This window comes from Austrofundulus limnaeus, unplaced genomic scaffold, assembly GCF_001266775.1.
Source record: "Austrofundulus limnaeus strain Quisiro unplaced genomic scaffold, Austrofundulus_limnaeus-1.0 Scaffold2312, whole genome shotgun sequence".
NCBI lineage: Eukaryota > Metazoa > Chordata > Actinopteri > Cyprinodontiformes > Rivulidae > Austrofundulus > Austrofundulus limnaeus.
In genome coordinates, this window is record NW_013954714.1 from 7585 (window position 1) to 20375 (window position 12791).

The following is a 12791-nucleotide window of genomic DNA, read 5'->3' on the forward strand; positions in this document are numbered from 1 at the left end:
CGATTAAGCTGTGTAATTGCCCTCTTTTGTTTTAGTCTGTGCACTTGGAGAAAGTCTGCCATACTCTCAAGTAGCAAAGGCTCATGGGACATTTCATAAATTGATAAAAAATGAGTTTTTGTGGCCTTATAAAGTGTCCAAATCTACATGTGGGGTTAAATCTGATCTAAATATTTCTTGTTGTCATTTTATGCTTCATGTTTAATCCTAATAAATCAAAGATAATGTCAGCACCATGACTGAAAACTACCTTCACTACAGCCCTTTTATAAAGTCATTTGACCAATGGAAATACTGTGTTTCTACCTATAGGATAACAGTTTACAACCTTGTAACTTCGGCAACTGTTGGTGGGCCAAATCAAATGGCTTGACAGGCCAAATTTGGCCCGCGGGCCCCAGTTTGGGCTCCTCTGCCTTAGATCTCTTGCATTATTAAAAAAAACTTGCATTGTTTTATTTTCAAATCATGAGGGATTCCGGTGAGTCTCAGCAATACAGCAATAAGTTAGTATTACTGAGCTTCTTTACATTTATGGAACATAAAGTTGTCCATTTAAAACATTTTTTAAACACATTAATTTTGAAAACAACTTTGAACAACAACATTTAAAACTTTGAATTCTATTTAGTATACTGGCTCATTTTACAGTTTAAAAAAAAGCTGCTGTAAATTTAAAWTTCTTTAAGAGTATTGAGCTTTCTGTTACTGTCACCAGGTGTGTATCAGCACGTGACGGGGGACATGCTTGGAGGTCATGCTATTAAACTCCTGGGCTGGGGGGAGGAGAATGGCACTCCCTACTGGCTGGCTGCAAACTCCTGGAACAGTGACTGGGGAGACGAAGGTACACGGGAGACAGACAACGTGTTTCTTTGCGCATGAAAGTTTAAGTTTAAGTTGACAACAGAGACTGGAAACATTCCTCCTTCAGTGTGTTTTCATCTCATCGCAGGTTTCTTCAAGATCAAACGTGGAAACGACGAATGTGGGATTGAGTCCGAGGTGGTTGCAGGAACCCCACTGAGCTAAACAAAACAAGTCCCGGTGGCAGATAATCAACAAATAAATCAAACAAGACCACTTTAAATATTAATAGAATTAATCTGATACACAGGGAATAAATTATTGTATCCTGAGCTTCTTTGTGAAGCAATAAGAGACCAGAATACTGTATGAATCTGTGAAACTTCATGATATATAAATGTATGTATGCATTTCAGAATATCATCCAGGAAAGACTTCATCATAAAGATTTACATTTAATATCATTCCTTTCACATAAAGGAGAGAAATTCCTCATAAACAAGAGACTAAAGTCAGTAAAATCACAATAAATTCTCAGTTAACTTTARGTGTTTCTTACATTTTATTACATGAAACAAGACACGGGCTGATCAATACTTTGGTATTCACAAATTCTTTGCCAATCATTTGGCAGTCKGTATAACATAAATCATTTTATATGTATTTTTTAACTGATATGTTTAGTCATATAAGCCCAGATTAAAAAAGGTCAGTCACAAAGTAAAATGTAGATTTTTTATGTAATATTTTAATGAACAACAACTTTAATAATAATAGTACGCACAGTGGCTCAGTTGGTAGAGTTGTTGCCTCTCAGAAAGGAGGAGAGGCAAGCCCAGGACCTTTCTGGATATAGTTCATGGGTTATCTCCAGGCATGGATGGATAATGATAATAAAAATACATGAAATTACAACTAATGTGGTAACCAGCTTTTGACCAGGCCATGGCACCTCCTGCTGTCAAACACTGAACCTCGCATATGTTAGTTACTAAGAAGCTTAGTTTCCTAGTTCCGCCTTCAGAGGTTAGACTAGAAAAAAAAGAAATCAAGGAAAGTGTTTGTACAGAGACGTACCGTCGCCTCCTGAAGCTAAACAAATTATTGCTTCTGTGTAATTTAGAAACAAACATATCAGGACCTATTTAATTATTATCTGATGAGAACTTCTTTAAAACATAACTGAAAGAATGAATTGCTTCAAATTCAAAACATTTGCAAATATGATTCGGACAAGTAATACACTGATGCTTCATCAACTTTAAACCATAAAGATTATTTTAGTTAAATAAACATAGCTGAAATCATACTGAGGGAGAAAAGAGATCTGTCCTCTTTTCTCCTGTAACTTTGATAAACATTCTCTGATTAACAAAATGCATAATAACTTTCATTTAAGAGAATGAATCAAATAAGAAGATTCTTCTGTCTATTATCTGATTAAGACAAAGTGTCTCTTTGACAAGTTAAGGCGACCTGAGGTGGCCTGGATTCAGTTCTAAGTGGAACAGAGTTTTTGTCTCTTTAAAGGCCCATCAAAGGTCTGAGGTCCAAGATTATTTCACTCGAGGTGACCCCTACACATGTTTGTACCTGCAGTTTGTTTCCGRTTAACAGCAGGGGGCGGCAGAGCGCTTCTATCTGATTGGCTGGCAGGAGACACAAACCACAGAAGAAGAAGAGCCAATCAGAGCCTCAGCTTTTCTGAGCAGGAAGCTGCACTTCCGGATGAAAGACCGGTATGTAAAATCCTGCCGGTGTTCCGACGTTCCGACCGGTCCTGTGGACTCCGTAGGTGACAGGGTTACTGGAACTTGTTTTCCTTTTTTCTTTTTTTTTTCGGGGATAAAAGAGGCTGCGGACCGTCCTGATCGTTAGCTGGAGGGGATGAAGGCTGGTTGCCGGGTATTAGCTTTATAATTTCTCTCTTTCAGCTCTCTTCGTCGCACAACCTGCTCTCTGACCTTTAAGCTGGAAGATAATAATAATAGATAGGCAGTACTTTGTCATGTATTTATCCAGTTTGGAGCTGTGGAGAACATACTGGGAGTGTGTTTCCAGGCCGTACACGGTGCTCGTCTGCTCTCTGACGGCTGCTCTGTGCTATCTGTGGGGCCGCAAGTGTCAGGTCAGTCCAGCGGTCAGTAGCTCCATAAACCAGCTCTAGTCCATCTAATTTAATTATTATTCACATTTGAAACGTTATTATTGTTGATAATTGCCAACTTTTGATGTTCAATTAATAAGATGATATGAAAGCATGATTTTATTAATAAAATTATGTTAATTTTTGAACAGTATTTGTTTTTTAAAGTTACATTTCAAGCTGTAAAATACTTTTTTTGGGGGGGATCTTTGCCTTCTTTATTTTAAATGCAAGCACAACTTAACATAAACTTAGGGAACTAGAAATATTATTTTGTTGTGTGTGCAGCGTACACATACAATGCTGCTGTTTAAACGTTCTTCAAAACAAAAATAAGCTTAAAGTTAGGATTAGGAACTTTAACTAACTAACCTATCCATGTAACTCTAGTTAAACGATGATTTATTTAGCATCATAATGAAATTCTAAGAAGATTTATCTAGGACAGAGGTGCCCAAAGTGGGGCCCGTGGGCCAAAATTGGCCCGCCAAGCCATTTCATTTGGCCCACCAGTAGTTTTTAATTGCCCGTCATCCTCTGTAGAAACTCTGTATTTCCATGTACAGTAATTACATCCAATGGCCCAGTGACTAAATAAGGGACTGTAGCACAGATAGCTGAGTTTGCCGCTGAATATTATTAAGATTAAATATAAAATACAAGAAACCAAAGAAGATATTTACATTAGATTTAAGCACACATGTAGATTTGAAAACTTGATAAGACTACAAAAAACTCATATTTTATCAACATATGAAATATATCCCATGAGCCTTTGCTGCCCGAGCAAGTGTACGGATTAAAACACAAACAAACAAAATGTGGGCCCCTGCACTGGCTCTTGGCTTAACCATAAAAAGTAAAAAGGCTTTAAGAAGTATATGCATTTCCTCTATTATATTATTGCATTCGGCCCGCAGCCCTTGGGTAGATTTTTATTTTGGCCCTCTCAGGGAATAAGTTTGGGCACCCCTGATCTAGGACATGAATGTAATATTGTGCAAAACTGCTGACGACAATAAAAGGCAGACAATATGAGGTACCCGTGCGTGCTAAAAACTTCCATCCAGTATTTCATCTGCTGTACAAACAAGTAATAAATACTTGACAGTGTAACATTCTCCAGCTTGTGTTTCTTATTTCTAACAGATTTCTGTAGAAAGTGATTTCTTCTGTTTAATGAATTTTTTTTTAATTTGGCTTCTTTTCCTCTCAGYCACCAGCTCTGATCTGCAGCGATGCTTTTAGCTCATTCCTACACGAACACTGCCCCGTGGTGGCCGAGCGCTTCAGCCCCACTCCCTGGTGCTGGGGGGGTCGGCTTCAAACGCTGGTCTGCGCCCTGGTTAAAACCAGACCGCCTGTTGCTTATCGCAAGTAGGAAGAAACTCCTTGTAGCGCTTTTTATGTTTTTTTATTTCCCTCATCAAAATATGAGCTCAGCATCATGTTTTTAATAACGCTGCGTCCTCGCCGTCTGTCAGTGAGCTGATCCGTACGGTCGACGGAGGTCAGGTCTCTCTGGACTGGGTGGACAATCAAAGCAGCGTGACGTACCCAGATTCCTCCACCCGCCCCACCGTGCTGATCCTGCCTGGCCTGACGGGGAACAGCCAGCAGTCCTACGTGCTTCATGCCGTCAGACAGGCCACGCGTCACGGCTACAGGTCGGCCTCCCACCTGGCATGGGTCTCGTCGAATTCAAAGATCATTATATTTTGTTTTTAAAGGACTCTTTGTTTTTCAGATGRGTCGTCTTCAACAACCGAGGGGTCGCAGGGGAGGAGTTGTTGGTGTGTATCATCATTTTATTTATGCATCTTTACTTTTCATGTTTGTGGGGCTGCGYTAGCTCGGCAGTCAGTGTCATGGGAGCGTATTTCTTAGGCTAGATCGAGTCCAGTGTGTGTCAGGACGGCCGTCTGGCTTTGCAGATTCGTAGTCTTGCTGTGGCAACTCTGGAGAAAAAAAAAACAACTTCAAAAGACTTTTAGAGCCTGTTGCTGCAAATTGGACAWTATTTTTAACAGTTTAGTGTGTGAAGTATAAAGTGCCTTTACTGTAGGTTATTCTTTGTTCCTTAGTGTGAATCTTCCTGACTTTACATATTCAGTTGCACACTATTGGGATTCATTTCCCATCCAAGTCATCTCCACGTTGGCATGCTTCTCCTCTTACATACTTTTTCCTAGCGCTGCCATTGTAATTTATATCTGTAAAGCTCCTGTGCCAAATGATGGCTATGCCTTTTGGTGCCTGTACAACTTACAGTTTTTGAAATCTTAATGTTTAATATTTTATAATGGGAGTCAATGGAGCCTTATATTGGTCCAATACTGCCCCCTGCTGTATCTACTCAGTACTGAACCATAGATTAATAATATTTAATCTGAATAGTTCAGTGGTTACAATACTAATATCATTGTATTTTGATGTTTTACTATAATATTGTCCTAATATTGCTCTATTGCTGTAATATATTTCAGTTTAGTGTCAACAATTGCATTGGCAATGTGGCCTCTTTCTGCACACATACAAACCAATACCTGGCATTGCCCTCTGCCACAGCTCCAATAGTTTTATGGTTAGTGCCATGAACTTTCATGTGGAAGATCACAGGTTGAAACCCAGCTAAAACAACTTTAACAAAAAATCTCTTCAAACTTCATATTGTCACACAATTACCTTAATTACAAACACCTGCTGACTTGACAAGCACATGCTGGTATAGAAAACATATTTGAACTTGGTCACAGTTCATTCTGCAAGTCCACTGCTGCAGGCAAAGCCATGCTACATGGCAATGCACAGTTGTTTTTACATCGTAAAAATCCATGTCTAGTAAAGATTTGTTTTTCTTGTTACTGAGAAGCTGGTATCTGCACAGCATATATGGCAGTGTTGTTTTTTTTTTTTTTTTTTAGCAGCATTAAATCAACAATAATGTTAATTTAACATGGTTTAACAGCATTATGTCACTCCTTTCCGGTCTGTTTCAGCACAAATGRTAACATTTTCCTAAAATTAAATAGAATACATTCTAAACCATGTGACTTAGTGACCGACTGCAGTTCTGGTTTAGTTTCACACAGCAGCTTCATTTACTGTATTTATTTTTCAGACTGMTTCTGTGCTACATCCCTCCGTATGAGTCTTAATATAGAATACAATAGAACAAGTGTTTGAAATTTCTTGTACTTCAGCTCTGAATTGAACCCTCCTCCTGTGAATCTGTGCGTCTTTCAGACGCCGGTCACCTACTGCGCTGCCAACACGTCCGATCTGGAGCGAGTGGTGAAGCACGTTAAAGGACTTTATCCCCACGCTCCGGTGCTCGGTGCGGGTGTTTCTATGGGAGGGTAAGCTGCTGGTGTTTATTACTGTGAAACAGTTCCAACTGCTTCTTCCTGGCACTAATTGTTTTTCATCCTGCGCCCCTCCCCCTGCAGTATGATACTGTTAAACTACCTGGCCCATAAGCGCACAGAGTCAGGAATGATCGCAGGAATCACCATCTCTGTGGCCTGGGACGCACAGAAGTCATCCGACTCCATGGAGGAGCCTCTGAACTGGCTTCTCTTCAACAAACACCTCACACGTGGCCTGTGTCGTACMGTCACCAGGTAAGACTGTTGTTACACCAAAGTGTGTCGATAAGGGCTGCACGATATCAGGAAAACCTGCAATGTTTGATAACAATGCTTAATATTGTGAAACCAATATGACTTAATGATAAATGAACAAATACTTATAAGTATGCAGTGTTTATGACTTCCTGCTCATCATTTCCATTCCAACATGCAACTAGACACAGCTGCTGTATTAGTAGTGAAACAACAAACTGCATGCAGTACGGTTTCCTAACGACATCCCCATAAAACACGTGTCAAATTGAAGGCCCCCGGGCCAAATGAGGTCTGTGGCTGACTWKCGTCCAGCCTGACAAAATGCTTTCCTTAATTTAATATGAAAATAGTTTTTAAATCAGTGGGAAAATTTAAATTTATGATTCAATGCAACAAATTGAACACGTTTAACAAGTGAAAGATAAAAATACTTGTCCTGCCCCAGAGCTGTTGGCTTTAAGTAACTGTGGCCCCCTAAGTAATTTAGTTGAACAGTTCTGTATTATTGTCTCAAAATAAGCTGCTTTAAAGCCAACATTACCCATAAACTACATCTCCCATAATGCATGTCYCTCATGCGTGGGAATGCCCTGTCGGAAAGTAGTTCAGAATTCAGGATTTACCACAACTCATCAGTGGGTAAAACTCTTACTTTTACTTTTAACTGATTTTCTGTATTATTTATTTCACATTTAGTCAGCTGTACAGGTAGTACTTTTCAGTGTTTATAAGAGGATGTGTTAAAACGTTGCTCTGCAGGAAATACTTAGAGCTATGTTGTTTGTTAGTGGTGCATAGCCTGTAGTCGAAGTTAAACGTGAAACTTGGACATTATTACAACTAGGGATGCACTGATATGAAAATTTCAGCCGATATCGATATCCGATATAATTATTGCTGTTATGGCCGATAACCGATATTTACGATATTACACAAACACAAAAATTATATTATACAAATACGCATAAACACACTTGGGTCTTTTTTTGATACCTTAAATAAATGAGCAGACCTCTGACATGGCTCTACTTCAGTTATTCCTGGCTGCGCAGCGTCAATATCACGATCAAACAGATCCTGCTCAACCAACCGTCTCCACTCCCAAAACAGAAACACCACGATAAAAAGTGGGAAATCAATATCGGACGTTAATATCGGCCCGGTTTTACATATTGGACGATACCGATATATTCTAAAAAATTGCCAATATCGGCCGATACCGATATCAGTACCAATATATCGTGCATCCTTAATTACAAATGGCCCTTTGAGGGCCGCCATGACGCTCACTTGGCCCATAGTAGCTACGTTTACATGGACATAAGTAATCGGATTAAACGGCCATTCGGAATAAAGCTGCGTCATGTAAACGCTCCATTCGGATCATTCTGACCCGATTCAGCTCGATCCGAATGAATTTGTAATTGGAATGAGAGGGGTGCTTTGTGCTGATTGATAATCCGACGTGCATGTCAACACTTAYTCCGATCATTTTAATCTGATTGTAGAAAACTGACCTGACTGTTCATGTCTGCTGATTTTCATCCAGTGGTTTCTGCTCTTTTGTGGAGGGAGGGGCAGCAGCGCAGTAGTTTCCAGCAGCACAGAACTTTTCCTCCAGTTTTCTCATTCAATAAAGAAGGAAGACATACAGCCTTTGTCGCTTCGCAAAAACAAAAAAGTCCGTGCGTCACCTGCAGCTGAACCAGAGTGCAGTAACGTCTCCACCATTATTAAAACCTGTCGCAGATCCATTCTGAGCTCAGAAACTGTTTATCTTCATGACGAAAGTAGAAATTTTTTCTGTTTTTTTTTAAGTGAAAGTTAGCAACTGTGCATGTCAGTGCTTCTATTCWGAATAAAAGCCTGGTGCATGTAAACACTCGTCATGATCGTATTGTGCGCATGTAAACAATACATTCTGATTATTTAATCCGAATGCATTTCAATCCCATCAAAGAATTTCGCGTATGTAAACATAGCTGCTGAAAACGAATTTGACACTCCTGGTTGCCATAAAACACTTTTTGATGCTCTAAATACTGACATATGTCCCTTATTATTAGGCTTTTTAAAATAAATTATAAAAAATTATTTAAATGTAAGAGATGTTGTGTTTTTTTTTTAAACCATGAGTTTTCCTTACTTCTCATGCTCTCAACCATTGCGACTCTCACTAAGCTTGCTCAGCTGTTTGCTACGTAGGGGCGGGCATCTAACGTAAAGAAATCTATCCGATTGGCCAAATACGTGAARGGCTCCATTTGATTGGTCAAACACTTCAGGCTTCCATGTGGGTGGTAAACATTTGAGCCAACCATTTATRGCAGTATWTTTTGGRGATGGRYATTGCACAGGCTGTTATTGTGATAATACATTTTCTATATATCGTGCAGCCCTATTGTAGAATCAGTTTTTCTAACAAAGAAATGTGCAATTTTTTCCTCAGGCACAGGAAGATTCTTGAGAAAGTGGTGGATATTGACTATGTCCTGAAGGTACGGCCTGTTAATGAGAGAGGGTCACTCTTTTATGAGTTTAATTGTGTTTCACCGTTTATTTCTTCCTCTTAGGCACGGACCATCCGGGAGTTCGATGAGCGCTTCACCTCTCTGCTGTTTGGTTATAAGTCTTGTATCGATTATTACCACGATGCCAGCCCGGGCAAGAAACTCCCACATACTGCGGTTCCGATCCTGTGTCTCAACGCTGCTGACGACCCCTTCTCTCCTCAGCATGGTGGGCAACTAAATCAGACTTTATTTGAAGAGAACATTTGCTACACACCAAGTTTTATCTGTTGGTTTTATCAGCTTTTGTAATGTATTTCTTGCTCCGACAGCTTTCCCGGTGCCCATAGTCCAGAGCCTGCCGAACGTGGCCCTGCTGCTGACGGCTCACGGCGGACACATCGCCTTTTTGCAGGGACTGTTTCCGCGCGGCGAGAGCTACATGGAGCGCCTGTTTGGCCAGTTTGTTCGCGCAGCCTTCGAACACCAGAGGGACATCAAGGAAGCATGCGGCATCGAATAGGACGGAACGCGTAAATACCACAGTACTGACACAGCAACGTGTTGATTAGCCTTGCACGCTGTTTCTCATCCACATACATGGTCGAAGTTATCGCTCGAGTTTTAGACGTCGCTGCAGCAGCTCCTCTGATCTACCTCCTCGCCATCTCAAGGTCTCACTCTGCAGACTGTCAGAGGACATTTTCATGCCATAGAGGCAATTTTTCAAGTTTGGAGTTCTCAAACATTTGAAATGTCCACACTAAATAGAAAATATATTTTTAAAATACTAGTCTCCTGACTATAAACATTGTTCTAGTTTTTTTTTCAATAAAGATCCGTCCCAGCTGCTCAGTATAAAACTGTAAAAACAGTTTAAACTTATTGCTTTTTAAAAATAGGTGTCTTACATTTAGCTGTTTTGGGGCATTAAAGCTATAGTTGTGATCTTTTAAAGTGTGTTTCTGCGGCAAAGTCGAGCAATCAATATCTTACCTGTTGRAGGTGGCTCTCTGAATGAGCTCAGTTTGAAAAAGTATTTTAATTCTAACCAAATTATTGAGCTAATGGGCTAAAGTGGATTGATAATGGTTAAAACAACTACAGTCTGAAATATTTCAAAGTAGTTCATTTGAACAATATTTTTAAATTATGTCTACTTTATGTAACATGGTTGTTAACACAGGATTCTACGAGTATATACAAGTGCTAACAGTAGCACACTTATTCCAGGAACGTCCTCTTTTTATAGGAAATTATGAAGGTAGATYGTGTGGTAAGTCAAACCTTTTGAACGAATTTTTAAAACCAACAACAGGAACCGAATTACAGACGATTTAAAGACGTTTCTGTTTGACAAAAGTTTTTCAGCCTTGTGATTTCCTCGTGTTTTTTGTTTTTAGAAGGAGACARGGAAAGTCACGTGGTACTTCGCCATGCACCGTCTACGTCACCACGTATAGTTGTACTTGTTGATGTAGACCACACGTGACATCACTAACGGTCAAAATTAAAAGGCTTTTTCAAACGAACCAAACGTAAAGATCTGGATCCTTTTAAAGAACCATAAACCTCCTCTATAAATAAAGTAATATGAAATTGACAACAATTAAAATAAAAAAAATAGTGTTTGCATACGTTACAAAATTAGCCATGTAAAAGTAAGTTAAATAATACTAGATTATTGTCTGATATACTCAAATTACGTTCAGACAATTGCACTTGTTAAGACTTCTTGAAATAAAATAAATAAAAAATAAAAAATCCAGGCTAACGAGATTAATGCTCTGCTTGAACTGATGCTCTTTCTCAGTCTCAAAACAAGATCAAAAATACTTTTTGGCTGGATATAAGATCACAGGACTTAGATGGACAGTTTTTGCAGAGTAAATTAGAACAGTTTGAAGATGGCAGCCCTGCTCCGTCTAGCCATTAGCTCATCAATTCATCAGTTTGATTGGAATTAAACTCTATTTCTCTAAACTAAAGTAATTCAAATATCTATCTAAAACAGGTAAGATATTAGTAGTTCGTATCCTTTCTATAGAARATTATTTTAAAGTATCTGAACTATTGCTTTATGGTATAAAAACTATCTTGATATTTATATAAACCATTGGATCCAAAGTTCGGGACGGGACCCCAGTAGGTGTGAAACATCTAAAGAGGGTTTTAAAAAGATCTACCTAACTTTAAAAATGATTGTCTAAAACATTTAGACTCCGCTGCTTATTAAAGAAAGTATTATTTAATGGTTACTGAGGCTGCATTAAATTACTTATTAGCAGTATTTGTACTGAAAGTACAGTATGTGAACCACTGATAAAATCTAATGTGCTACTTTTTCTTTTCTTGTCATAGGAAGAAGAGTTGACAGTGTTTAAGGAAAAAAAAACAGCAGTGAAGCTCTGTGTGGTATCTAATTATTACAGTACTCGCTGTCAGAAATGATTTGTGATACCCGTTGGTTATGAAGTTTCGTGCTCAGATTTGCCTTTTGTTGATAATTTGCACTTGTCGTTTAGAAAATACAGATGAAGGAATGTTAATCAAGTGAAGCCTGTAGCTATTTTTACTTGTTCATTAATATTTCTGCACGAATCAGACTTGAATTGAATGAAATTGGCCTGTATAGATACGATTGATGATTGTATTTCTGAGTGCACTTACACTTATTGTCCCAATACCAAGATGTGTCATTTTTACCTAGAAACCTCAGTTTTACTCTTTAATGAAAAGTAATTGCAGCGCGTGATCATAAAGATATTACATCAGCTGGTGGTGCTAATTTTTTGTCTTTGTTTGTGAAGCATGGTGACTGATTTGTGATTTTGACATGTATTTAAATATATTCACCACATTTATTTTTATTTAATTCACTGTATTTGTCAATGCACAAGTTTGCCTTTTTATATCTGTATAAGATGTAAAAACAATCACGCCTACTATTGTAATGTGAAGTATATTAAAGCTGCATCATTTGGGCATTATACAGCACAGTTTTTGGTTTTATTTATTACACCTATTACAGTTATAAAACTAGATGAATTCAGAGCATAGATCTCTGCCAAGACCCTAATARATGAGTCAAATTCAAGGCCTGGCCTGCGAGAGCTTCAGAGATGTCATATAAAGCTGCTTTAAAGCCAGTGTTGGCCATAAACTACATCTCCCATAATGCATGTTGATTATTTCACCCAGCAAGTAACAGCATCCCACCATTACAGGGTTCAAAAGTAGCCAGTAGCCACAGAAATTCAGTGTAAAATCTCCATTTAGTTGTGTTTTTACTGGCTACTTTTGCCGCATTTGTACTGGGAAGTGGGAACTTCCCACATACAAGTAGCAAATTTAAACAAGAGTGCCTCTCCTGTGGGACATCCCCGCCGGAACGTGGGATAGTTCAGAATTCAAGATGGCGGCTAGTCATCACAACTTAAAGGGGCAATATCATGTAAAATCAACTTTTTTGAGTTTTATATCATGTTATAATGTTACACTCTCATAAAAAACATGCCCAAAGCCTTGCTTTGACTCATTCATGCATGTTTGAGAAATCCTGCAGCGTTTTTAGGAAGCCATGCTGAGGAACAAAACGACAGGTGGGGTCTAGAGACGCCGTTTAGTAACAGAAACACCCCTGGGACGTGTCTTTAAGACGAACTTCCTCATGGCAGAGTACCCCTCCCCCTCAAGCACTGA

The 12791-nt window shown here is 38.9% G+C and overlaps 1 protein-coding gene and 1 long non-coding RNA gene across 2 annotated transcripts; both read left to right on the forward strand.

Moving 5' to 3' along the window:
• Positions 1 to 719: 719 nt before the first annotated feature.
• Positions 720 to 1354, forward strand: LOC106510779 (uncharacterized). The gene is made up of 2 exons (XR_001309459.1): positions 720 to 847; positions 956 to 1354. It is a non-coding gene; the product is annotated as an uncharacterized LOC106510779 (long non-coding RNA).
• A 1461-nt stretch (positions 1355 to 2815) lies between these two features.
• LOC106510778 (phospholipase ABHD3) lies at positions 2816 to 12083 on the forward strand. Its single transcript, XM_013999499.1, has 10 exons — positions 2816 to 2935; positions 4170 to 4330; positions 4438 to 4620; positions 4701 to 4746; positions 6200 to 6312; positions 6403 to 6576; positions 9029 to 9077; positions 9153 to 9318; positions 9422 to 9622; positions 11451 to 12083. The coding sequence occupies exons 1-9, from the start codon at positions 2816 to 2818 to the stop codon at positions 9610 to 9612; spliced, it is 1203 nt and encodes a 400-aa protein (XP_013854953.1). The 3' UTR covers positions 9613 to 9622; positions 11451 to 12083.
• Positions 12084 to 12791: the final 708 nt, after the last annotated feature.